At 48.4% G+C, this 25,864-nt stretch overlaps 11 protein-coding genes across 11 annotated transcripts; 5 read left to right on the forward strand and 6 right to left on the reverse strand.

Annotated features, from left to right (window-relative positions):
- Positions 1–64: 64 nt before the first annotated feature.
- Positions 65–1,268, forward strand: Pdw03_4616 (Proteasome subunit alpha type 3, putative; the record flags this gene model as incomplete). Its single annotated transcript, XM_014675482.1, has 5 exons — positions 65–67; positions 138–203; positions 272–430; positions 553–879; positions 942–1,268. The coding sequence occupies 5 exons, from the start codon at positions 65–67 to the stop codon at positions 1,266–1,268; spliced, it is 882 nt and encodes a 293-aa protein (XP_014530968.1).
- Positions 1,269–1,463: 195 nt separating this feature from the next.
- On the reverse strand, positions 1,464–2,244 carry Pdw03_4617 (6,7-dimethyl-8-ribityllumazine synthase; the record flags this gene model as incomplete). The annotated part of the gene is made up of 3 exons (XM_014675481.1): positions 1,464–1,863; positions 1,979–2,144; positions 2,202–2,244. 3 exons carry the CDS (start codon positions 2,242–2,244, stop codon positions 1,464–1,466), a joined length of 609 nt encoding a protein of 202 aa, XP_014530967.1.
- A 373-nt stretch (positions 2,245–2,617) lies between these two features.
- On the reverse strand, positions 2,618–4,899 carry Pdw03_4618 (Glutamine:fructose-6-phosphate amidotransferase; the record flags this gene model as incomplete). The annotated part of the gene is made up of 4 exons (XM_014675480.1): positions 2,618–4,394; positions 4,480–4,711; positions 4,771–4,841; positions 4,895–4,899. 4 exons carry the CDS (start codon positions 4,897–4,899, stop codon positions 2,618–2,620), a joined length of 2,085 nt encoding a protein of 694 aa, XP_014530966.1.
- An 8,222-nt stretch (positions 4,900–13,121) lies between these two features.
- Positions 13,122–16,811, forward strand: Pdw03_4619 (Histone-lysine N-methyltransferase, H3 lysine-4 specific; the record flags this gene model as incomplete). The annotated part of the gene is made up of 2 exons (XM_014675479.2): positions 13,122–16,650; positions 16,708–16,811. The coding sequence occupies 2 exons, from the start codon at positions 13,122–13,124 to the stop codon at positions 16,809–16,811; spliced, it is 3,633 nt and encodes a 1,210-aa protein (XP_014530965.2).
- A 435-nt stretch (positions 16,812–17,246) lies between these two features.
- Positions 17,247–17,790, reverse strand: Pdw03_4620 (AdoMet-dependent tRNA methyltransferase complex subunit, putative; the record flags this gene model as incomplete). The annotated part of the gene is made up of 3 exons (XM_014675478.2): positions 17,247–17,251; positions 17,321–17,510; positions 17,605–17,790. The coding sequence occupies 3 exons, from the start codon at positions 17,788–17,790 to the stop codon at positions 17,247–17,249; spliced, it is 381 nt and encodes a 126-aa protein (XP_014530964.2).
- A 336-nt stretch (positions 17,791–18,126) lies between these two features.
- On the reverse strand, positions 18,127–19,275 carry Pdw03_4621 (Ubiquitin supergroup; the record flags this gene model as incomplete). The annotated part of the gene is made up of 1 exon (XM_014675477.1): positions 18,127–19,275. The coding sequence occupies one exon, from the start codon at positions 19,273–19,275 to the stop codon at positions 18,127–18,129; it is 1,149 nt and encodes a 382-aa protein (XP_014530963.1).
- Positions 19,276–19,948: 673 nt separating this feature from the next.
- Pdw03_4622 (Like-Sm (LSM) domain) lies at positions 19,949–20,311 on the forward strand (the record flags this gene model as incomplete). Its single annotated transcript, XM_014675476.1, has 3 exons — positions 19,949–20,054; positions 20,107–20,220; positions 20,289–20,311. 3 exons carry the CDS (start codon positions 19,949–19,951, stop codon positions 20,309–20,311), a joined length of 243 nt encoding a protein of 80 aa, XP_014530962.1.
- Positions 20,312–20,907: 596 nt separating this feature from the next.
- On the forward strand, positions 20,908–22,061 carry Pdw03_4623 (Methylthioribose-1-phosphate isomerase; the record flags this gene model as incomplete). The annotated part of the gene is made up of 3 exons (XM_066100785.1): positions 20,908–21,428; positions 21,493–21,988; positions 22,047–22,061. The coding sequence occupies 3 exons, from the start codon at positions 20,908–20,910 to the stop codon at positions 22,059–22,061; spliced, it is 1,032 nt and encodes a 343-aa protein (XP_065956185.1).
- A 22-nt stretch (positions 22,062–22,083) lies between these two features.
- On the reverse strand, positions 22,084–22,521 carry Pdw03_4624 (exodeoxyribonuclease VII; the record flags this gene model as incomplete). The annotated part of the gene is made up of 3 exons (XM_066100786.1): positions 22,084–22,276; positions 22,338–22,357; positions 22,486–22,521. The coding sequence occupies 3 exons, from the start codon at positions 22,519–22,521 to the stop codon at positions 22,084–22,086; spliced, it is 249 nt and encodes an 82-aa protein (XP_065956186.1).
- A 201-nt stretch (positions 22,522–22,722) lies between these two features.
- Pdw03_4625 (rRNA-processing protein FCF1 -like protein) lies at positions 22,723–23,478 on the forward strand (the record flags this gene model as incomplete). The annotated part of the gene is made up of 4 exons (XM_014675474.1): positions 22,723–22,793; positions 22,850–22,915; positions 22,971–23,333; positions 23,397–23,478. The coding sequence occupies 4 exons, from the start codon at positions 22,723–22,725 to the stop codon at positions 23,476–23,478; spliced, it is 582 nt and encodes a 193-aa protein (XP_014530960.1).
- A 502-nt stretch (positions 23,479–23,980) lies between these two features.
- Positions 23,981–25,778, reverse strand: Pdw03_4626 (Small-subunit processome, Utp21; the record flags this gene model as incomplete). Its single annotated transcript, XM_014675473.2, has 2 exons — positions 23,981–25,445; positions 25,519–25,778. 2 exons carry the CDS (start codon positions 25,776–25,778, stop codon positions 23,981–23,983), a joined length of 1,725 nt encoding a protein of 574 aa, XP_014530959.2.
- Between the last annotated feature and the right edge of the window lie 86 nt (positions 25,779–25,864).

Below are 25,864 nucleotides of genomic sequence, written 5' to 3' on the forward strand. Positions count from 1 at the left end.
CGGCCTACCCACGGTGACGTCTTTTGTTTCTTGAGCCTCACCGTATCGCATTCTCACCAAAATTATGGTCAGTCAGCTTCGGATATACACAATCTTCTATTTTGGATCCCGATCAAGCTAATCGGATGATTAAATAGACGTCGATCGGCACAGGCTACGATCTTTCCAACTCGGTGTTTTCGCCAGACGGCCGGAATTTCCAGGTAACCAAATGCAACCCAGCTCAGTGAGCCACGGCAGCCAATTTCACGCTGCTGACCATACCATCTAGGTCGAGTATGCCGTCAAGGCAGTCGAGAATGGAGGCACTGCCGTTGGCATCAGATGCAAGGACGGTGTAGTGTTGGCAGTGGAGAAGATCATCACGAGCAAGCTCCTAAAGCCAGGCGCGAACAAGAGAATCGCTACAGTCGATCGCCATGTCGGAATTGTGAGATCGAGTTTCCCCTATGCTCAAACTGCCTTTCCCCAAATGCGTTTTCATCAAAACCATGCCATCGCGAATGCTTCGAAATAGCCTTTTGCTAATTTGGCTTCTTAATTTCAATGCAGGTATCCGCTGGACTCGTCCCCGACGGTCGTCACTTCGTTTCCAGAGCTAGAGATGAGGCTTCCTCCTGGAGAAGCACATACAAAGGTCCCATCCCGACCTCCGCGCTGGCTAATCGCTTGGGTGGGTATGTGCAGGCGTACACGCTCTACTCTAGCGTACGGCCTTTTGGTGTAACTGCTATTGTTGGTGGATGGGATACCGAGGCGGAGCTTCCAGTTGATGGACAGGTTGGCAATGGACCCAAGTCCGGCTCCGGTGGAAAGGTCGAGGGGGCCAAGGCTGGAGGTCCTGGTCTATACATGATTGAGCCTAGTGGGCTGTATTGGGTACGTTCCGACGGACTGGTCCGTGTGTGCAAGTTGATAGTTATGCTGACGAAATCTGATAGGGCTACTACGGTGCTGCTACTGGGAAGGGACGACAGGCCGCCAAAGCCGAACTCGAGAAACTAGACCTGACCTCGGGCAATCTGTCTTTGTTGGACGGTGTGAAGGAAGCTGCCCGCATTATCCATGTTGCCCACGAGGAAAGCAAGGATAAGGAGTTCGAGCTCGAGATGACGTGGATCAGCTCGGTCGATGGACCGACCAAGGGTCGCCATGAGGAAGTTCCCAAGGAGCTCCTCGAGGAAGCGGAGAAAGCAGCAAAGCGGGCCCTGGAAGGGGACGATGAAGAAGAGGAGGACAAGGGTCAAGCCGAACAGATGGAAGAGTGAACATGTAATAGATTATGCTCCCAAAGAATTATGGTTCTGTGATGGTGTTTTCTTTTTTTACTCCAACGAAAACAAATTATTTCGAAGGACCAAGTTGTTAAAGATCCAAAAATCCACACCAAATATGTTGGAGGGTTCCATTGAAGCCCACAACTCTCAAAGATCTAGTAGAAGTCTGTCAAGCTATTTCAAGACTTACAGAATCTTGCCCTCAGCCCACCCCCTCCTCTTGAGACCCAGCTCCACAGCAGCACTTCCCCAGTCCTCACCGTGGTTGTGCATACCACTATTTCCAAGACCAGCCCGTTCTAATCCCTGCTCTTCCGTCAGAACGGTAAGCAACCCAAAGATGACAGGGACACCAGAGTCAAGCTGGACGCGCATGAGCCCGTGGCTGACGGCGTCAGCGATATACTCAAAGTGCATAGTAGCGCCCTTGATGAGGACACCAATGGCGATAATAGCATCGAAGGGCTTCTTCGGGCTCGTAGAGTTGCCAGCGCCCGACACCTCGGCAGTGGGCGACGACAAGAGGTCAGTGGCGCTGATGCCCTGGACGGAGGAGTTGGCCTGGAGCTGGGAGGCGGCGTAGAGGCTGGAAAGTAGTGTCAGTGAAAGCCAACACTCTGATTAAGTACACAGTATCGATTCTGTGAAATGGATGGTGTATTGTATGTGAGATCAATGTGTGATATCATCCCCGCACTCACCGTTGCACTGCGAGGGGCAGCTCGTAGCTGCCGGGAACTGTCTGGACTGTGATGTTCTCCTCCAGCACGCCAGCTGCGAGCAGGCTCTTCTTCGCTCCTGAGACCAGTTGGTCGATGATCACTGTGTTCCATCTGGCGTGCACAATTGCAACGCGGAGTCCAGAGCCTGTTGTTAGGTAGTTGTTAGCTGGGGGTCTCTCCAAGGGTTATTGTTCGCTTTCACCATCGTGAGTCTGCGCAGCGCCAGGGCCTTTGATAGTAGTCATTTTTCGGGAGGGATTAATAGTACGAGGAAACAGAGAAAAGGTTGTTTCGTTGAGGATTGAGAAAATTGAGCTTGACACAAGTGTTGATGCATCAGAAGAGCTCGAGGGGCGAAATCGCCCGGTCCCGCATTTGGCGGGGAAGGCGGAATGGAATGTCATCACCCATAGCAGTTGAGATTGGTCCAATGGAATTAATGCAGGCTGAACACAGATTGTTTACGGCAAACCTACGAATGGGCAACAGGCCCAGAAAAGAGATTTTTTTTTAAAAAAAAACATCAACGAGATTCCATTGTCCCGAAGCTGAAAACACCTAAAAATAAAAAGATGACCGGATCATAAGAATCGTCTAACCTTGCCCTAAAAGAAACATTCACTCGACAGTGACCGACTTGGCCAGGTTGCGAGGGAAGTCGACATTGAGTCCCTCGCCAACGGCAAGCCAGTAAGAAATAAGCTGCAGTGGGATCACATTGAGCAGACCCTGAAGACAATCCACGGTCTTGGGCACGTTGATCTTCTCAGTTAGGGCGGACGAGAACTCGGGGTCATCCTGGTTGCAGATAACAATGGGGCGACCACCGCGAGCAATGACTTGCTGGTAGGCGTTCAAGGACTTGGTGAACAAGTTGTCACGGGTGAGAATCATAATAATGGGAAGGTTCTCATCAACAAGAGCCAAGACACCGTGCTTCAATTCGCCCGACATGACAGCTTCGCAGTGGAGGTATGAGATTTCCTTAATTTTCAGAGCACCCTCAAGGGCAGTGGGGAATTGAGCACCACGGCCCAAGAGCAACAGGCTCTTCTGGTCCTTGAAGAACTTGGCACATAGCTCCTTGATCGGATCGTTGAGCTTCAAGATCTGCTTGAACTGCTCGGAGATCTGTCCAAGGCCCTCCATGATCTCCTCACGTCTCTCCTGCTTAGAAGCACGATCCTCACTAAGTGACAAAGCGAACATGACCATAGCCACAAACTGAGAGGTGTATGCCTTAGTCGAGGCCACACCGATCTCAGGACCAGCGTTAATGTGCACACCGCAGTGGGTGAGGAGAGAGATGGAAGATCCGACAACGTTGACACAACCAACGGTCAGGGCGCCACGTTCCAGACAGTAGCGAAGAGCCATTAGGGAATCGGCAGTCTCTCCAGACTGAGAGACAAACACGCAGGTGTCATCCCGGAACACAGGGGCCTTTCGATCAAGGAAATCAGAGGCGAGCTCCACTGCGATAGGGATCTCAGTAAGCTCTTCAAAGATACCACGCACAGCCATACATGAGTGGTAGCTGGTACCACAGGCAATGAAGATGATTCGGCGGCAGCGACGGATAGTCGAGATGTACTGACGGAGACCACCGAGGGTAACCTTCTTGTTGGCCACATCCAGACGACCTCTCATAGTGTTGACAACAGACTCGGGCTGCTCGAAGATCTCCTTCTGCATAAAGTGATCGAATTTGCCCTTCATGATCTCCTGCAATTCGAGTTCGATAGTCTGGATAGCACGGACGTTGGAGGTGCCATCATCCTTGGTCAGACGGTGGATGTTGAGCTGTCCCTCGTGGATGTGGGCAATATCGTCATCTTCCAGGTAGAGCACCTTCTTGGTGTGCTCTACAATGGCAGATGGGTCAGAAGACAGGAAGAACTCGACGGGCTGGGGGATGCCATCGTCGGACAAGAATGCCCGCGACTGGGAGCGGTGCAACAGAGACTTGTCGGGAGGGGCAAGGAGGCTTGTGGCAGACTTCTTGGCTGCCGCATTCTGGGAGGCCTGCTCCGCGGAAAGGACACCATCTTCCGAATATTCAACATCCACGAAATCCACCTTCATCTTCTTGGAGGTCTTCACACCGATGACCAGGGGGGAACCCTTACGGGCCGCAATGACCTCATGGGGGTAGTGGACGGACTTGAGCAGCAATCCGAAGGCGCCCTCAAGCTCTTTGATGACCGCCTTGGCCAAGACTGTGAATTCAATGTCGGGGTGTTGGTCGTAGAGGTACTTGGCAAGCTTGGCGATGCACTCGGTATCGGTCTCGGTCTCGAAGCGGAAGCCCTTGGTCTCAAGCAGAGCCTTCAATTCCTTATAGTTGGTGATGATACCATTGTGAACCACGGAGAATTCCCAGTTGGGGTCAGAACTAGTCAATAACAATCCAATTAGCTTCTCGATCTTGAACTGATCCGGGGCTGCCTTTTTTTTTCCATCGACTTTAAGGGACTTACCGGTGGGGGTGGCAGTTCTGGCGGGAGGGGGTACCGTGAGTAGCCCAACGGGTGTGAGAGATACCAGCATGAGACTCAAAGGTCTTGGTCATGTCATATGTGCTCTGTTCAATGAGTTCCTTCAACTTGGCCACCTTGCCAACTTCCTTGAATGCGCAGACTTCATTCTTTTTGTTGCCATCCACGGCCAACCCAGCCGAGTCGTAGCCACGGTACTCCAATCGGGAGAGGCCTAGGGAAATAACGGTGAGCAAAAGGTTGTCACCATTGGACCAATTTCTGGCCACTTACCATTGAGCAGTGTATCAATGATAAACCTGCGGTCCTTCTCCACGAGGTAGTTGATGTAGCCGAAAATACCACTAAAAGCAGATTGTGAGTATTGACCATTTGGGGAATCTAGACAAGAGCTTACCACATGATGGGCAAAAAAGGAAAGGGGACTGCAAAGACAAGGGTATTGAACGAGCAAAGATTGTAAAGGGAGGATGAAGATTAAACACAAACAGCGGAGAGAGGAGAAAAGATAGAAAATCGGTTAGGAAGGTACAGGTGTTTCGTATTTATAGAGGGGGGCAAGAACAGACAAGGTAGGGGGAGGGGCGGATTATTATTAGCTCTTTCACTTTGTGCAAGCTTTGGTCCAATGAGGGGAGTGCTCGGACCAATTTTGGTTCCCAGGGGAATCCTATGTCTCACTTGGCACACGTACCATTCGATGATTCTTATGTATCTTAACTTCTTACTTCAGCTCAGAAATGGAAATTTTAATTAATTTAATTTACTATCAGACTACTGTAGTGAATAGGATGGACATAGTGTCAATAATAGTATGGAGTACACAGATAGTACAGTTTTGTTTTCTTGATTTTCTTGATTTTCTTGATTTTCTTGATTTTCTTGGCAACTTTTAGTCCCTGGGCAACCAGATACTGAAGTTATGTTGTACCCAGTGACTCCCTATCTTGGTTTGATCTTCACCTGGTTTCTCTTTTGGTCCAACATATATATAAATCCACGCTTTAATCGGAGCCACCAGAAGAGAGGGAAAAAAAAGTGGCGGAGCTTTGAGAGTGAAGTTTCCCTTCCCCCCCCCCCAAAAAAAATTTATAGATGGGGATAAATTCTATAATTACATCTCTTAGTGGCCCGGCACATATTCTTAGTGGGAGGATCACCTGAAAAAAAAGGAACCTTGGAAAGGTTCGAAAGATGTTCCACGCCTCTGCAGTTGTTATTCTGACCATTTTGACAATTTTACAACCCCCCTGCACTCGGTATCGCCGACTGTATACACTATTGGTCCATGAATTCCGGAAAAGATCGTTCACATAACAAGACCAGAAACTGAGAGGGAATACCCACTAAGCTACCCTATCGCACACCTCGTTATAGATTGCCTTGATCTTTCTCCGTAAATTGTACGGAGTACTTTAGTCTCATGTCAACTGTCGATGGAGAATAAGAAAGAGGCATGGCAAAGGCTGCACTATGACCAGTAAGCCTGAACATCCTCCCCGAGGCCAAAATCGTTGTCTGTTCTGGACTTGTCTGAATGGCACACTGATATATTCCACATAGGCACCGGATTTCAGGTGCGAGATGGCCTTCCCTTTCCCCATTGGTGCTCATCCCTTGCCGCCTTTTGATCACTGCGTAACACTGAGCACACCCCTGAGTGTTACATAAGCATCAAACCCGGGGCTCGTGGGCTCACACCTAAAGAATTACATAAGCGCATATTCCACCCGTGGACCCGTGGGTGGACCTCTCACTGCACAAGACCGGAGCAAAGCGCTCAGCTCCAAATGTTGTACCTACCTAAAATGCACAACGCTGTCATCATTAATGTGGTTGAGTTGTTTCACTTCTCCGTAGTTAGGAGGCAAATTTGTACAAATTAGTAAGAGCGAACTTATTAGTCTTACTTTTCTGTAGTTATACTACCGTTTTAATTGACGTTCTCGCATCTACGACACCGTCTCTAGATCGTTGTGAAATTTATTTTTAACCCTCTATTCCTAGTTCTACATTAGAATGAGAGCGGTAAAACTTCTCAATTGATTCTGAATATTACTAAACAAGAAATTTCAGTACGAAAAAGATCGCTTATTCTTATTTGGACTTACATGCTAATGCGATGAAAGTTCTTTAGGGCATGCCTGTTAAGTCCACAATAGGTCCACAGGGTTTAGCATGGCGTTTGTTATCGACGACCTCGAGGATCTGGCTTAGATGCATAGCTTGGCCAAGGACAAACTATAACGGTACGTGTCGGTTGCCGGCTCGTTCGCTGGATATCATTGCAAACTAACAGCCCGATACAGTGATTATCTACACAGCATTTACTGTGCATACGGAAACAACTAAGGCCATGATTGCAGGCTTAGCCGTAAGGAGAGAAGTTCCCGAGAGAGCCGTCTACTTCATCCATGTGGGTGCGATAGACGACAGTCCTTTCCAGCTTTCATAAATTGTGCATGTGCCACTAAATCCTCACAGATGGCGATATCAGGCTCCATGGCGGGTCGGCCCATCATAGGTTCTATAGTTAAATCTTCTTAGGCAAGTCGAACAGCATGTAAAAGTATTTGAAGAAGCGCCAAGAGATGGAATCATTCCCCGTTTATCGCAGTAACGTTGCGATTGTTGAAAAACATCGAAGTCTGAAGGTAGGAACTTTGATCCTGATGTCGCCTTTGATCTACGAGAAAGGCATCGCGAGAGAGGTTCATTCCTTGGTACTTTGGGGAACACGGATGTGAAATCGGGAAGCCTGAAAGAGGCGGCTGAAGATTGAATGAATGGAAACATGGTTTTTGCGGAAGAGTTCTTTTGTTCCAAGTAAGTGAAACCATCTAGCATTGCAGGCAGCATGCACAGGATTGATTCCTTCGATAGCGCCCGAATTAGGTCGGATCTTGCTCAGGTAAATGGCTTAAGGCCTAGGTTTGAGGAATTGCCACAATCACAGAGGAGATCCAATATGTTCTGGGACAGTGATTCTCGGGCTAGAAGTGATGCATTGAAGGCGCAACTTTGTACCTATGAACTGCGCCCAACTTCCAAATAGCCTGTACACTGAGTGTGTATATTTGTAGGTGCACGGGCTTGTCGGTTGCGAATGCATATCGAGCCAGAAGGCCGGGTTAGGGCCAGCGTTGAAAGCTTGATATCATGTTAATTAGCGAGAATTAACGAGGAATCATAATAATTGTATGCATGGAATTTTACTCATCAGGTGATTTTGGATTGGTGTGCCCCACATGGAAGTGCATATTTTGTTAGAGAGTTGCATACTACTGAATGGTCCCATACATCGTCGTATTGCTGTCATCCGCTCATACAAGTTTTATAGAACCGACGGACCGAGCGCCTAGATTGGCCATATCGAGACTTATAACATAAAATCTATTAAACCTTACCTACACTAACAACTCTTTCATCGAAATGCCCGACAATTTGAATTTTTCTCTGGCAAACCCGGATTGTAGCCAGCGGAGTCAATTTCACGGTTCAGGCCACTCACAAGCCGCCACTTAACCCCGAGCGCTGATCTCGTATGAGTGACCCACCGCCTCCCACTAAATCCCGGGCATCCCCACACAGCCACCCCATGGCGGGGGCTTGGATCGAGTGCTGGTTATCTGTCAAGAGTCCTCCAACAGAGCTGCGATGCCAGGTGTCGAGAAATCATATTCGTTTGCTCGTAGAAGAAAACGGGCACCCAAGCTCAAGTCTGGGTGTATGGCTCGTAAGTAAGATCTCGCCACCTGCAGAAGCACTCACTGACTCCACAAAATTCGTACAACATATGCAAAGAAGAAAAGCCCCAGTCTCTGCGATGTGTCTAAACAAGTAGGTAATGTGACAGATTTTCTTCCCCACCTTTTGTAGTGGAGGTTTAAAGATCATGCCACTACAAGGATTTGTGTTGACGGCAACTCACAACGGCGACTAGTTCAACGAATGATCTGGAGATGGTTTAACGACACTGAACTGTCCGATCTTGTCGGTTCTGGAATTTGATCACCTTTGTTTGGAGGTTACTCTTTGGATGAAGCTATAATCCCAAGAACGCATCTTTCAGAGCGAACTGATGGATTTCCACCACTACCTGGTCGAACTTCGCCCTACGATACCCCCTGGCTGAAACGCGGAAGACCCACTTCATTTGCCAAAAAGAGTTCGGGCTCTCATTTAGAATGGCCAAAATCATCTACAGTATTATCCCCGATGCAGTTTCCAAAGCAGAGGAGAGGTCTTCTCTGTATCAGGCCCGTAATGCCGTCGCATGTGCTTGCATGTTAAGCATTACCCGCACTTCGAAGGCAACCTTCGATTGAGCTCAATCATACAGGTTAATGTTTGTGGCCATCCGTTCAGCCATCCTGGCTCCTCAGCGATGCAAAAGCGCCAATGCGCTACTAGCTGCATGGCTGCTAGGATTTCACGAGGTACATTCGATCTAGTCATTGGCGAATACCGACTCTGCTGACATTTGAATTGTGCTTCTATTTGGCGCACGAAATGGCACTAAGCCAGTTCTAACTCCTGGATGACAATTACGCAAGCAGGTATTGTGTCAAAGTTAATTTGCCTGCGTGGCTCGGGATAATTGACTACCCGGAACGGGCGGAATCTTTTTTTCATCAAATTTACTATTGTGCGAAGGTGGCCTTTCATATCTTGTCTTCATGGCTAACACCATCATGCCTGGCCAAGAGTGTGAAGAGGTCTTGACTTGATTTGTTCAGTTCCACATATCCTGCAAACTGTCACAATATCCAATGCTGCGGGCGTTTATTCTTTTGCACCACTGTGCCTGCATCTGTAGCCGTGTCCGCGTCCTAGTTGCCACAGGTGACCTCGATGAGCTGCTGTCCATTCTTGCGTCTAATCTCCAAGGCATGGATTGAGTGGAGCATATAGCCCATTCTTTATCCCACCAGGAGGCAATGACAAGTTATGTGGTAGATTTCCCAGTGACGCCGTATACTTGGGCAAAGCACGCATACCAAAACGTTGGATCATGAGAACATGATCACATGTTAGGCGTCCCGTTTCCGAGAGACAGACTCTCCTTTTTCTCAACAGATAGTTTCTTCTTCTTCGTTATGTACATTAGACAGATATTACAATTATCAATCTCCACATTCTACGGTGAAAGGATCTCCATCCAGCAGATGTGCCTTCATCCATTGTAACCGTCAACACAATATTACGTTGGTTTCCCCATCCTCCGAAGCAACTTCCGCATGCGCCTTTCGTATGCAGTCTTTATTTTCTTGAGGTCTGTAAGGGAGACTCCCGGTTGTACACCTCAGCAGCGAATTGTTTTTGAGCGGTACCAGCGTCGCTGCGTCGAGGAGATCCAAGTTCTTGCGGATACAGCCTCACGTACACTGGATATGTTGCCTGATGCACCGTCTGATGATCTCCTTGATCGGAGGAAATTACAGTGGATGAACTGGATGGCAAGTTTTCCAGAACTGAAGAGTCATCAGAAACAGCACAAGCTCCGTTCGAAGAACCACACGAGCAATCCACCCGAGCTGTGAGGGTTTTTTGAACCTTTGACAGCCAATATACAGGAGATTTGCTCTAATTTTCAATCCCAATGACTTTGGGATGTCAGTTCTCCGGTTCCAGTCTGGGTTTGGGCTTGGGGAGGAGACAGAAACACACTAGAGTCAGGCAAGACATAGTCCTAACAAAAGACCTATGTCTTTTCTTTACGCTTCGTAGTGGCTGTGTGAGATACGGTGTGGTTTCCGTGTCCCCAAGAAACCCGGCTTGAAAGTGTGGAGAGCTTTCAACGTTATCTCCAGGCAACATAATGAACGGTTGGAGTACAAGTGTTGTTGACTGGGCCTTAGTCATGCTTATGGATCCATTAGAGAACTCCCCCTATACCATGCCTTGTACCCATGCTTTTCAAGCTGATAGAACTAAAAGAGCTTGTCTTGATTAAGGGTAAGAAATTAAATATAGTTGAAGGCCATATTGCTAATCTTCATTCTATCCGTATGAGATAGCAAGTCAGGGGTTATATCAAGTCTCTAAGTGCCGATTTGCCTGGCCCTATCTCCTTAGTAGTGAATTCTGTGAGACTTCTCATCAAGATCCCGTTAGCTTGAGTTGGCCCTTTGTCTGGCTTTTATGGTAACGTGAGATGGGAAGATTATTAACATGTCAGTATCTTCCCTAAATACCATTTTTGTTGATCTCCCATCGAGCTAGTTTTGTCTTTCTAAAGCTGGGGTTGCCCGACACAGCTCTTTCTCCATTCCAACGTTCCTTTTCGCACAAAACAACTAGCTATGAGAAATTTCTAAAACTTCCAGGTTATCCAATTCATTCACCATGCTAATCTTCTGTTTATGATTCTCGATAATCCCTGCTCCTGTCGAAGATGGTACCCTCGTCACCGAGACTCTTCCAAAGATCAACCCAGACTTGGGCGAGATGGAGCGTACCAAGGAAACCACCACCTTTTCTTCTCCGGACAACGACGTCAATATCTTTGGTGAGATCTTTGAGGAATAGCTGCATTAGGAACTTCCAGTCACTGCGACGTTTTGAATGCTGGCCGATACTTGACGGCTGCTGTCAGCCTTTCTGACATTATTCGGATCTGCATCTCTGAAAACTAAGCTTCTACATTGGGGGTTTCGGCATCGTGTGGTTTATGTGGGCTCAAGTCACTTAATATGATGTATGCTTCGCTACAGGCAGCATCATCGAACACATCGCCCCGCGGGTCAATTTAGAGCCATGGTCGGGCTCGCGATCATTGGACGAGCGTTTCTCACGGGGAAACAAGTGGTAAGAATTCAGCAGCAGAGTTCATTCATTCTGATGATCGCCGGTTAGTTTCGTCTCTGTCAATACGGCTAAGCTCGCTTCTTTCCCTGGTGGAGTGGCAAGCCATGTCATTTGGGATGACACATTTCATAGGGCTGTGGACTTGTTTGACCTTGAATCATTGTAGGTTGCCCTTTCTCATTCAATTTTGGGAATCAGCGGCTGACCTGGAGCGCTCGATGATCAATCAAGATTGAGAATTCTTGATCTCCGTCACATCCGCGAATACTGATTCTATCATATCATTAGTACTGGCTATTTTTAAGATGTGCCAACCGTCGGATATTAATAAAGCATCTATTCTAACATCGAAAATTGTATCGTATATATCACGGACACGGAAGATCTGTTTTACTTATTTCATGCCGTTTCCAGCGTTTACATTCTATAAAAGACCACTATAAAGGAGTCGACATTGGAATTGCTGGCTTGATGTCAATCATGTCCAAAATGAAATTTTTTGATATGGTGCTCAGGCGATTCTAGTGCTTAGCTTGTATCACTTTTCCATCTGATAACTGATTTCCAGGCGATCCAAGCGTGGAACGGCTGAACTGAGTGACCAGCCTCAAAGTTTTGTCAAGGTTGAACATAAACACATTAACTAATGGCTACTCCGATCCAGGAGGGCAATTCAGTATAAGAGAAAAGTGAAAAGAAAGAATTACAGGTGACCATGTGATAGGGTAAGTCCTTGAAGGTGCCTATTGATTAAGTAATGGGAGTGGGTGATTTAACGATGTCGACAGTCTCTACTCCGTACCCCGTATTGATTTAGGGAAAGAAACAGCTTGCACATTCCACCTGTCCTGATCCTTTGATTTATCTGGCCATAATGGAGGTGCAGAAGTCTCAACTAAACAGCACATGGATAGATCACTTTGAAGGTGAGGTTCCGCTGCTCTTAAAAGGGTCGGGTAATCACCCTGCGGCTTCCAAGACCCTAAGCGCCCTCCGCGGCATCCCGGTCTTCAACTGGATACATAGAGTGACATACATGATACTCCATCTTGTTCAAGTGTATGACTATGTAATATCTCTCAGGCCTTGCAACCATTCAATGCAGTTGGGCTTTGTTCTTGGCGCAACCTAGTGACGAGATGAATACCAAGGCTACGGACAAGTACTCTCAGAATTGTTTTTTAAAAAAATAAAAACAAGATTCAACTGACTTCCTTATGGTCCAAAGATACTTCTTAGGTACCGCGACCGAAGGCGTGTTCTTGGTCAGTGATCAAGTCGCGGTGAGGTCACAGGGGTCCGTTTTTTTTTAAAAGAAAAAAAAAAAACCCTTGCTGAATCATTCATTGTTACTACCCAAGTGAATAACCCCGAGGAACTGGAACTTGAACTTCATCACTACCTAATTATAATCGCTCTCACTTCACCCCAGTGCTCCAGTCATTTCTGTCCTTATAGGAGTTCATATCCCTTGAAAACGTGAAGTTCAAACTCGTCCCCACCATTCCACTTCCTTCCGCTCCATCGCGTCTTAGCCTCCTGCAAACTCTTGAATTGCGCGTAACGGCACCTCCGCAGACTCAAAAGCTCCTGGATATCGCTTTTCACTCCTCCTTTTTCTTCTAAACTCTTTTGCGTTCTCATCTCTTCCTTGACATCGGCACTCCTGTATAAGGCCCTTCATCTCAATTTCCTCAATTCTGCCGTGCCGGGATCTTCTCGGTCGCATGTGTTCGCAGTAGCCGGATCACCTCTGTCAAGGATGCTGCCTTCTGATCGCGCCACGGTCTCTGGCGTGTAGCCAACCTCTCACCATGTCACGCGCCTCGGCTGGCTTTGCAGACTTCTTCCCCACCGCCCCGTCAGTCCTTCAGCAGAAGCGCTTCAAGACAGCGCAGGAACGGCGGAAACTGCAGGTTGAAACTGATCAAATTTCTGAAAGGGGCTCGGATTGCCCAGTGTCTCTTGCCCCAAGCACACCTGCGACCGTTGAGACGTCTCTGAAACCCGATACACACGAGGGGGGAGCTCGCACTCCATCGGTCCCCAAAGAGCTTGAATTGACCATTTTCGCCCCGGCGAAAAGCGTGGAGGATCAAGCCGGGCTACCTCCACCACCCACGGCGAATCCCGTCCCATCACAAATTGATACACTGACACCGCTTACCAATGCGGAGTCATCACCCCCTTGCAAATTAACTAGTCCATCACAGTCAAAGGTAATAGGCGGAGGTTCTCCGGTTGTTTCTTCCAGGCCGAATCCTGAAATCACCAAATCTTCCATCACTCCAATCCACACCCCTCCGACCCCCCAGTCGCAAACCCGACACCTCGAGCCCCGTGTGAGAGGTTGCAAGGTCGTGTACGACCCCGATCTGGACAAGCGGACCTCGTCAAAGGAAAAGCGAAAAAAGCTTGAGTATGTGGACATAGCGAATAATGGCCAAGCAGATGCACCACCTGATCCGCGTCGTGCGATTGCCAACTATACCCGTGGATCTGGCTGCAAGCAGAAGACAAAATACCGACCCGCGCCTTACAATCTGAAGCCATGGTCATACGATGTGGCAACGAGCATTGGCCCCGGGCCTCCGATACAGGTCGTAGTGACGGGGTTTGACCCTTTGACTCCGATCGCCCCGATCAGCGCGCTTTTCGCGAGTTTTGGAGATGTAGCCGAAATCAAAAACCGCACAGACCCGATCACCGGCCGGTTTTTGGGAATCTGCTCTATCAAATACAAAGATAGCATCTCGGCCCGGGGAAATGGCCCATCGTCAGCATCTAGCGCTGCCCGGCGCGCATACTTCGAATGCAAAAAGGAACAACGGATTGGCACACGCAGGATAAGGGTCGAGCTGGACCGCGACGGGATTGTCTCAGAGCGAATGGCTGCGAAAGCAGTCGAGTCCCAGCGACTGGCTTCCAAGAATACCCTTCCTGCTGCAACTGAACCGAGACCGGATCTTCAGATCAAGAAAAGCGAACCACCACCGACTGCGCCCAAAGGTCCCTCAGGCAGGTCATCATTACGGCCGGGGGTCGTTATCCCAGAAGGTCCCAGGGCCGGTGTCCGATCCCCTGTTGTACAATCATTAGTCGAAGAAACTCCGATCTTGAGTCAGATCAAACGCGATCCGTACATTTTCATTGCGCATTGTTATGTCCCGGTTCTTAGCACAACAGTTCCGCACTTGAGGAAGAGACTCAGGCTCTTTTCATACAAGCAGATTCGTTGTGACAAAACCGGTTACTATATCATTTTCGAAAATTCGCGCCGGGGTGAGGAAGAAACTGAACGCTGCTACCGACTGTGCCACATGCAACCCTTGTTCACCTATATCATGAATATGGAGAGCCAGCCCTATGGGAACCCGAGCTACGAACGAAGTCCCAGCCCCGAACGCCTTCGCACCGAACAACGAAACAAAGCCGAAAAGGATCGGACAAGGAAAGAGGCGGAACTAGATCTCGAGGAAGAGAAAAAGCAGCGGGCGATTGATTTGGATCCATGCCGAGAGGTATTGTCCATCATCATTCGTGACCTGAGGGACAAGCTTCTTGAGGACGTGAAGTCACGCATAGCTGCCCCAGCTCTTTACGACTATTTGGAACCTAGTAAACATGCGGCTAAAAGAGAAAGACTGGGTATCTCGGATCCCGAAGGGAAAAAACGCTCTGTGTTCCAAATCGACAGCACCCCTGGCTCTCGAGGCGAAATGTCTTCTGGCCGAGACCCCCTCAGATCCTCAAGTCTGAATGTCCTTGCTCTTCCTCGTATCCGGAAAGCCCATGGTCTTGACCGTGCGGGTGCTGCCTTTCTAGATGAACGGCGCAGGCAACCACTACGAAAGAAAGAAGTCCGGCCTTTGTATCATCGCTTACAGCAGCTGCACGATGGTGAAGATTCGGACGAGGAGCAGCGTACCCCTGCTACTAGGGATGTCGATGAGCGAGAGAGCCGGCCCCCTAGTCGCGCAAGTTCAACGTCATCGGAGTTCGATCGGGATGGAGGATACCAGTCAGACGAGCTGGAATCATCTCAAGAGAGCGAAGAGCGCGGCATTCAAGATGTGGACGATCTTGAGGTCACAACTGAGATCAGCGACGTTTCTCATGAACTTCAGGTATCTCCTACGTCAGGCAAGAGAAAGCGACTGGCCGAAGATGAAGAAGCACGAAAGCGGCAGCGACAGGAAGATGAGCTATTTGGCCTTGACTCGGAAACAACCGGGTATGAGGATGCAACTAAGGACCTGAAAACGCCTGTTGTTGGCGATGATCTCGCTGAGGATTTCGACAAACTACCAACTCAGGATCAATCAGCAGACCAATTCACCGAGCTTGTCTCTCATAAACACAAACACCCCGAGGGTGATGATCTTTCGGTCAGCGAAACGTGGAACGCCGACCCTACCGATGAGCCGAAAACAGAGATTGAATGGGGCTTTTCCATGGATAAGCCCCGCGCCACGGTGGAAGATGATGAAACTATCGTGCTTGATTTAGATGGTTGGCAACACCTGGTTAAGGATGATGAAGATCTGCGATTTTTGCGAGAAATTCTCCTGGATCAGTCCGAATCAACGATTCAAAATCTGGCTGCATGGGGGTGGAAACAGAAGGAGATCAAAGCTCTCAATGGTCTGGAAACCGGTACGACCCAGGACGCTATCAGTATCCCTGGATATTACGTGCCAAATACCACAGGGGCCGCGCGGACGGAAGGTCGAAAAAGAATTCTTGAGGCGGAAAAGTCCAAATACCTGCCCCATCGGATCAAGGTTCAGAAAGCTCGCGAGGAGCGTGAAGCAAATGCCAAGGCAGACCCCCAGGCAGCAGCAGCTGAAGCTGCTCGGATTGCAGCCGCCAAAACAATATCAAAATCGACGTCCCGGTCGACGCGAGTCAACAACCGCCGGCTCATTGCAGATATCAATGCGCAAAAGCAGGCCCTCCCCACTGCGAACGGCGATGGAGACGTTCTTCGATTCAATCAGCTTAAGAAACGCAAGAAGCCTGTGCGCTTCGCTCGCTCTGCCATTCACAATTGGGGCTTGTATGCCGAGGAAAACATTACTGCCAACGACATGATCATCGAGTATGTCGGAGAGAAAGTGCGTCAGCAAGTCGCCGATATGAGAGAAAGACGATACCTGAAGAGCGGGATCGGCAGCAGTTATCTTTTCCGAATTGACGAGAACACCGTCATTGATGCCACAAAGAGAGGAGGAATTGCGCGATTCATCAATCACAGCTGTACACCCAACTGCACTGCCAAGATCATCAAGGTCGATGGCAGCAAGCGAATTGTGATTTATGCGCTCAGGGATATCGAAAGAGGTTTGTGAACTGCTCTCGCTTCACAAGAAAACACCGATGCTAACAAAAACCTATCAGATGAGGAGCTAACGTACGACTACAAATTCGAAAGAGAGTGGGACAGCGATGACCGAATCCCCTGTCTCTGTGGTTCAACGGGCTGCAAGGGATTCCTCAATTAAAAGCACTTTCCAAGGTCTTCTTAGCAAAGTCCATGGGAGGCATCTTGACTCCCATCTACCGGATGGCGTTGAAACGGGCTGGCGTTTTCAGCGTGGGAGCACTGACACATTTATCAAAGGCAACCGTGATTTCATAAACTACAAACTCTTTTGTACAATATACCAATTCCAAAAGAATTTCGCCCGTTTTTCGTTTCGAGTCATAGCCCGAAGTAAAGTCCTCTCAGAAAGCAATGTGAGAGCGTAGATGTGTCAAATCCCAGAAGAACTCAACTCGGATGTCCGATGACCTTGGGGCCACTGCATAGGGTTCTTTTTCGAAGAAAATTCGAAAGGAACGGCGAAGAGACTGGTTCTCAAAGACCGGTTCCTAGCCCTGGGGTATCGATTTGCGAAGCAATTTGGGTGAAAAAGCGCGTGTGGGGATTGTGTTGTTCAAACTGGAGAGGCCTCATTAGTAAAACGAACACGACCAAGAGAAAAAAAAAATGGAAGACCTTATTTCTTACCTAGATGGCTTGGAAGAAGGAAGTTCGCAATTCCTTCCTTAATCATATATGAATGACCGCAGTTCCCGCAGGTCAACTTCCCTTCTGTGACGTGCGTCTCAAGCAGCAACCGGTGCAAGTCCTTCAATGTCTGCTCGTTGTCGAGAGCCTCGCCCTCGGGTTTCGAATCCGGAAGACTAGGGAATCCAAGCTAAGATCGCTAGAGTCAGCTTATTGGTAATTATCGACGAATGCTGAATACCCAGGCAACTGTCGGTGAACAACCCCGGTTTGGATATTCATACCTCGTTGGAAATGGTGCGCAGGGCTACCCAGTCAATTCGGGGAAGGACGTTGCGGATGAATTCGGGGTGAAAATCTAGTTCCTGTTGCTCGAGCTCGGCATCGTGGAAATGTAATGGGAAAGAGGCCGGCGATGTCTTGCAATCCTTCACGGCGCATGTCACGAAATTGGCGGTGATCACTTTCATTGTTGGGGGGGTTTGGGGGGCGGTGATTGCTGGTAGAGTCCGACGCGAATCTTCTGGGATTTTTGGCCAAGTATGTAGAGGTAGATTGGTCTAGGCAGAAGATCAATTTTAAGGATAATGAACGTCGTCGGTGGCCCCTCTGGAAAAGAAAAAAAAAAGAGCCCCACGGCTTATCAGATATCATGTGATCGACATGGATGCTGCCTTGATGTTTACCTTGGGAATTGACTGTACATGATTTTATGGAAATTTCCGAAGTTCAAACTGGAAGATGTGATTAGATTTTTGTTAGCCTTGATTAGCTATTATTCAGTGGTTCGAAACCTTCAACTGAGATTATTTGATTTGGACATCCACCAGATCTAGATCGTCAATGTCATAGTCACCAAGACATGAATCAGGGTCAAGCTTGTCTCCATCAAACAAAAGAAAGATATCATGGTCAACAGGAACATTCTGTTTATCTCGAAAAGCAGACGTGAGTCGCGAGATAAGGGTCTTTTTTCTTGCTTTGATTCTGAAATCATCGTATCCAGGACTCCTCAAAACAAGTTTCATTGGCTCACCCGGGTCATCTTCTGGGGATTGCGACCCTGTAGTGGGCTTGTCATTATCAGGCTCAATACTTTGCTGATTGACTGGCAGAGGTAGGTCGGTAACCGCCTCCATATGTATGCGCAGCTCTTTCTGGTCTGCCAAGGTGTCATCATCAATGCCAGGGATCGCCGTAGAGTTCTTCCCCGTGTTTATGTTTAGACTCCTGCAAGTTGTCACGTCGAAAAGACGTCGGCCCTTCCAAGTCAGGTAGATCGATGCCTGTATTTGGGGATCAAAATTTTGGCGATTGCACCATGCCAACCGCACATCTCTTAGCCGCTGTGACATTTTTCGATGGACGAGTAATGGTTTGGTATTCGCAATTTCAGATGAGATCATGATCAGAACAATCGGGTCATCCGCTGGAGCATCTGCCTGCTGAACAGGCTGAGGAGGTTGAACGGGTCGAGGGCTTCGAGTTTCCGAGTCGTCAGCTAGGACAATCACTGGTCGAACTGGCAGAGCACCTAGTGGTTCTGGGCCACTGACTTTTTGCGGTGACTGGGACAAACGATTTTCTGAGCCGAGTCTTTGTGTTGCCTCGCGTTGTTTGACAGGCTTGGTTGGTTCGGGTGAGGAATCATGCGAGGAGGCCGAGAGCCCTTGTGGCTCGGGTATCATAATTTGATCGCATGCAACCTCACGGGTCACATTTTGCACCAGATTGCTATCATCGTGCCCTTTTCCCTTTTCCCTGGAGATTCGGCGCCGCTTTTTTTGTTTTGGGTCTTCGGTATCTGCTGGTATTTCCGGTGTTTTCGGTTTGTGGTGTGCTTCACGGTTCGCAGCAATGATATCAGAGTATGTTTGTTCTGAGCGTCGATAAAAATCAATTCCAGTTTCCTCTGTGTTCTTGATTGCCCACGAGGGCTTTTTGAAAAAGCTCATGCCTCTTGGAGCCGGAATTGATGAAGCCAAGAAGTGCAAGTTATGGTAGGATGACTGAATGGATTTAATAGGTGGCTCGGGGGCACCTGGTTATCATCAGTGATATACAATATTGGTTAGCGGAGAAGTAAGATGTGCGATATGAGGCCTGCGCATAAGCCAAAGAATTGACAGCTAAGGTGGAGGGAACATGTATCACATCTCTCCAAACTTGGAATAAGGTGCAGTGGGACCTCGAGAGACACCGTTGTTTACCGCCTACCAAAGGTATATTAGCGCGCGTTCTGACCAGCAGGGAGATTTGACAATATGAGGTGTCTCTCGTCTTGGTTTCTTAATAGTTAGCCTCAAATACTTATTATCAAGTCCGGTCTCTCAAACTTCAACCATTTCAGTGATTTGAATGCTGTTAATGAAGTTTAGAAAAGGTACACAATAAGACCGGCAGTACCGGCAGAATAGTAAAGCGGTGTCCGATTCCATGGGAAAACTTGTCAATACCGCCCCGCTTGCAACAGTACATCGCCCTCACCGCCTTCCTGGTCTTTACCACTTTCGAATGCTTCATCCTTCCTCTTATTACAAAACACATCTCAACTTGGTATGCCTTCCCTTTTTCCCCTTGAATTTTGCGTTGATTGACATTGGATAAGTTTCAGATCATAGCATTGATATGGAGAACGCACCAACCTCCGAGGGGAAAGACCCCTCTGTCTTTCTGAGTGAGATCATCGGTGCGCCTGTGATTGTGAAACTGAATTCCGGAGTGGTCTACAAGGGTATGGGCAGTTCTTTTAATTTCTAGTGGCTTCACTCATAATGCGCCTACAGGTGAATTGCAATCGGTTGACGGCTACATGAACATCGCCCTTGAAAAGACCGAGGAATATGTGAACGGAAAACTACGACGAAACTATGGGGATGCTTTCGTCCGTGGAAACAATGGTTTGTCAATGATTTCTTGTGTTCCAATCCTATGACTGGCGCGACAGCTTTCTAACTAGAGCCTACAGTGCTCTACATCTCTTCCAGTTGATCCTGAAAACACACTGCTCGATTTCATCGATTGAGCCTACCTACAATAGCCTGTAGGTGGATAAGAGAGGCACAATTTGAGTTCCATCACAATGATTTGGAATTCTCTAGCTAGGAGGACCGAATACAAGCCTAGGTGGTGATTGACCAACTCTTCTCATGACGCAGTTGACCATACTTGCAGGCCTGGGGTTATGGAGGCTACTCTCCTGCGGGTTTCGTTTTTTTTTCCCTGCTTTTTATTGAGCTCAACAGTGGCGCATGTAAAGATCGTTTTTGCCCAGGCGGCTTGGTAATATCTTCTGGTGATGCGGCGATGTGCCGTTAACCTCGTGTTCTAATTGATGCGAAGCATATTCACGCAGTAATACCTGGTATTTAATCCCGCTATGACTTGTTTACATTTCCTACATACGTTGGTGGTATGTTCCTGGGAAGTCTGTACTTGTGTATGTTGTACCGATGTTGTACCCCGCGGCCGAAGCTCTGGAGATAGGCACTGATTAAGTAAGCTTGCCCAAGTCGCCGCGGTGCTTTGAAGGTTCTTTCTTCGCTGCTTACCCAGCTCTTCAAAAATTTTGACAGTCACATATCAAGATGTTGCAGGCAATCAAGTTCAGCAAGGGCAACCTTGAGATCCTGGATCAGTTACAGCTTCCCTTCGTCGAAGAATACATTCCTATTCGGACTACTGAAGATGGATGGCATGCAATTAAAGATATGAAAGTCCGAGGGGCACCTGCTATCGCCATCGTCGCAATGCTTGCCCTCGCCTCGGAACTTACCTCTGCTGTGGATAGTGGCAAGCTTTCACAATCACCAGAAGAGGTGTGCCAATATATCACAGAAAAACTTGCTTATCTGGTGACAAGTCGGCCAACTGCCGTCAATCTCGCTGATGCTGCGCGCAAGCTGGAGGCTGTAGTGGTCACTCGCACGAAAGCATCAGGTTCTACTGGCCAAGAAGTCGCAGCTGCGTTTATTCAGGCGGCAGAGGATATGATGGGAAAGGACCTCGAAGATAACAAAAGAATTGGGCACAATGGCGCAGAATGGATCGCGACCCATGCGGCCAGAGGAAATTCAGAAGTTGCTGTGTTGACTCACTGCAACACTGGGTAGGGCTGATTCACCGCGTTATTCGTTATGCACTGTATGTTCCCACTAATCATTAATTACTAGCTCTCTCGCCACTTCTGGATATGGCACCGCATTGGGTGTGGTTCGTTCGCTGGCCTCGAAGAAAATCCTACGTCACGCTTATTGCACAGAGACTAGGCCCTACAACCAGGGGTCTCGCCTTACAGCCTTCGAGTTGGTTCACGACAAAATTCCAGCTACGCTCATCACGGATTCTATGGCGGCCGCTTTGCTCGCAGATCCCCAAGTGGGGGTGAATGCAATTGTGGTGGGAGCTGACAGGGTAGCAGCCAATGGTGATACAGCCAACAAAATTGGCACCTATGCCCTGGCTGTCTTGGCAAAGTACCATGGTGTCAAGTTCCTCGTTGCAGCGCCACTCACAACAATCGATATGGCCACAAAATCAGGAAATGACATCGTCATCGAGCAACGTGCAGCATCTGAGGTGACCAGCATCAAAGGTCCCCGTGCGGGTTCTGAGACCACCGATCAGATTGCGATTGAGACCGTGAAAATTGCCGCGCCAGGGATCAATGTCTGGAACCCGGCATTTGACGTTACTCCTGCGAGTTTGATAGATGGGATTATCACAGAGAATGGAGTTGTAGAGAAGGGATCCGATGGCCAGTATCACTTGGGTGGACTATTTGATGGCTCTAATTTTTGATCCTGATCTGTGCGCGGTTGACTCGGGTTGATTTCATCGACAGATGTAGCGTCCGCTGCAGCAGTACCATGCCTTTCGAAAGATGCCAAGAGTTCATCAACTTTGCTCTCAATTGAGTTGAGATGATTCTCCAGGGCCGAGGCAGTCATTTCACCCCTAGATATATCATGTCAGTCTTGTGGATTTATTTTTGTAAGCTATAGGTGAACTCTCGTACTTTGCAAGGTCTGCGAGTGCCTATATCATGAATCAGCCGTCTGACCTCGGATCAATTGGTAGATGGGATGTAAGAGGGGCAACGTTGCCTAGCAACATAGTATTGGGAGACAGATGCTGCTTGCGAACACCGAAATGGAGGGACTTACCTTCGCCATATCAAAGTCTGCATCTGGTCTGGACATAGTGGCCGTTTGGAGGGTTATTGCTGAGTACGAGCGAGGGAGTTTGAAGACATAATGGTCTGCGGCGCCTGCAGGTGGATGCCCCCCCGGGGTCCACCGACTTGATTAGTCATCCAGAGCCTGAGATGCTTGATTTCCCGATAAGAAATAAGAAAAAAAAAACCTCTTCCTCGCTACTATCACCATCGGCATCTCGTCATCATGGGAGTTCAGAAAAAGACTCGCAAGTTTGCGCTGGCCAAGAGGGCCATTTCAATGCGTGATAATCGCCTGTTCGTCGCAACCACGAAATACAGTCTTGTTGCGACTTGCTAATGGTCGGTTATAGGAAGCAAAACCAAGACAAGACAGAGAAAGGCAAAGAGGCCAAGAAGGACGATCTTGTCAAAGAGGCGTAAGTACAACGTGTTATACTATCGCAAGAATTGCACTGACAAGTTCGCCTCTAGTCCCCAAGCTCCTTCGTCAATGTTCTTCCAGTTCAACACGGCTCTTGCCCCCCCATACTCTGTGCTGGTTGATACCAATTTCATCTCTCACACCATTCAGCACAAACTCGAGGTCATCCCAACCATGCTTGACTGCTTGTACGCCAAGTGTATCCCTATCGTCACAGATTGTGTACTTGCCGAGTTGGAGAAACTTGGCCCGAAATACCGACTTGCCCTACGTGTGGCCAAAGACCCTCGGTTCGAGCGAGTCAAGTGTGACCACAAGGGAACATATGCCGATGACTGTCTCGTTGACCGTGTCATCAAGCATCGTGTCTACATTGTCGCCACAAACGATCGTGATCTCAAGAGACGTATTCGGTATGTAATTTACATCTCGACCTTATGTTCGCTGTACCAGTCAAATTCTAATCACCATAACAGCAAGATTCCTGGAGCACCCATCATGAGTGTCGCTCGCGGCAAATATGTGATTGAACGCCTTCCCGATGCCCCCGAAAAATGAGCGACTTGCACGAATTATCCCAATCGTCTGTCGCTATTGCGACCATCCACATGATACCCACAACCACATCTGTTTCTTTCTTTACCAGAAAGTTGTAAAACAACACACAAAATTCGCCTCCAGACATCGGGCAAGCAACCGACCACAACACGCAAGACCGCACGACTAAATTATGATGTCAATGGACCCTATCCGATCAAGCAAAACAACTGCACCGAGAACCAGCAGAACCGCTCCTCCCATGGCTGTTTCTAGAACTCTAAATCTATGTGCCAATGGAACGAATCGTTTGAAGGACCCGGGGCTTCGTAGGCAAGGTTACATGGTGGCACAATATGTCATCTCCGTCTACATTGACTACCAATGCAAAAGCCTTTGCAATCCTTATAATCTTTAGAGACGCATGAATGTCGAATTCTTAGCTGGTTATGGTCATTTACCTGGGTCTTCAGTTTGTGAAGCACATAACTAGTATATTGGCTTGGTGTATCTTTGATCTCTGTTAACCATATGTTTCTATCACTTGACGAACCGCAAGCCGAACAAGACGAGTGTTGGCAAAGCTTTGGATCATTTTCTGTCGCGACATCATGATGTGCAGTGGAGGTAAATCCGCGAGTAATGAGCTGGATTCAACCAAGTCATCATCAGGAGCTGCGATGTGGAAAAGCTGCTTCAGCATTCGTAAAGAGTACAGTGCAGCTTGTATTTGAGCGAGAAGGTGAATGTCTGCCCACTTGGTACTTTGCACCATGTATCCATTCGTAAGAAAGCTCTCCAGTTCCTTCGCACTTGGAACTGTGGTTGTGCCGGATCCATCGCGGTAGATATCGGAAAGAGCATACAAAAACCAAAAGCTCTCCGGTGCCAGACCTTCGTCAAAGGTAGCATGTGCATGGGCAAGGCGTCCCCGGAGGAGATCCAGGTCAGAAGTCACGGTCTTTGTTCCGCTTAAAGTGATCTCCTCGGCCACGATCCTTCCACCTCTGCGGACAAATTCATGTACAACCGCGAAGCGATTGGTAGTAGGACGGGAATTGTTGAAAAATGAGTACCCTAGGGACCTATATGTTCGACCTTGTTCCCAGGCACATCGCCTCGAAGAATCTTCGTTCAGAATCCCGAGATAGACATGCGGCTGGTCACCTAAGCAGTAGATGCCAGGAAGTTCATATTGCCAATATAACTCCGATACCCTAGGATCCAAGGGTTGTGCGGACTGCCCTGCTCCCCGTATCACCTCGTTATCTGCAGTCTCATTTTGATACTCTCGAAGAAACTCCAGATACTCCGAGGAGAGCTCAGTCGCTTTACTACTCTCCTGGGCTATCCGGGTAAGTTCAGCAAAACGCAAGTGATGATTTTTTTGCAATTCAAAAGCAAACCACTGAACACTAGGGATCCCCAATCGGCCAGAGAGCGAATAGGGACAGATTCTCAGCCCCCGAATATCTGGATCGGCCGGATTCCAGACTCCCGAGGATGTTTGCACCGACTCTAAAAACAAGACCGCGCCATCCTCGCCAAGATCGTGAAGCAGAAGATCCGAATCGTCTGTCAACACTGCACAGCCGGTACGTTTTGCCACACGAGCGCACTCGACATCTGCTTCTCCTGGCACCATGACGGTGATTTCAGCCCAGGTGCAATCAGTATCGGCGGCAAGACAGGTGACATCATCGTCAACCTCTTTCCGGATCTGTTCCTTAGTCCATCGGTTCCGCAAGTCCTCAAAGACCGCCGATACCATAAAGGGATTCTCTGGAAGGCCTTTTCGTCTCTGGGGCAAGCCTCGACTGCACCAGACCTGCCCTCGTTTAGTCGGGATCACATCCCGACATTTGGGCGTTGCAGGCAAAGACAGGTTTCGACGAGCCAATTCCAGTCGATGTCGTAACTTTTCAATTCTGGAAAAGCGGATTCCTCGCTTAGAGACAGGCAAGGCACCATCGAAGCATATCTTATTTCTAAAAGGCAGAGAAAGAAAGAAAATTGATAATCAGAGGATAGCTGTGTTTTCAGACTAGTGTGAAGGCTTACATGTTAACTCCCAGTCTGGTTAATTGGAGAAGGCAACTGACGACCCCGCGACTGATTTCGTCGCAGGTTGGCTGGTAATCAAGAACATCACTGCTTGGGTCCATCCAGCCCAGGAGTCGACGGTAGACATGGTATACTAGACTGGGGCCATCAATGACAACAGCTTGGACGCATGGGAGTGCTGAATCACTTGCCCTCCCATCTAACAAGACACTTTCAGCATATGGAAGCAAGTGTCTGGTTAAGTGAGGGATCCCCATAATGCGTGGAAGAACCCTTCTGGTTGTGGGTTGTGGATTTGTTTTTTTTTTTTCTCTTTTTTTGGTGTATTAGTCAGGGATGGTGA

The sequence above is a fragment of the Penicillium digitatum genome, chromosome 1 (assembly GCF_016767815.1).
Source record: "Penicillium digitatum chromosome 1, complete sequence".
In the NCBI taxonomy this organism is placed as follows: domain Eukaryota; kingdom Fungi; phylum Ascomycota; class Eurotiomycetes; order Eurotiales; family Aspergillaceae; genus Penicillium; species Penicillium digitatum.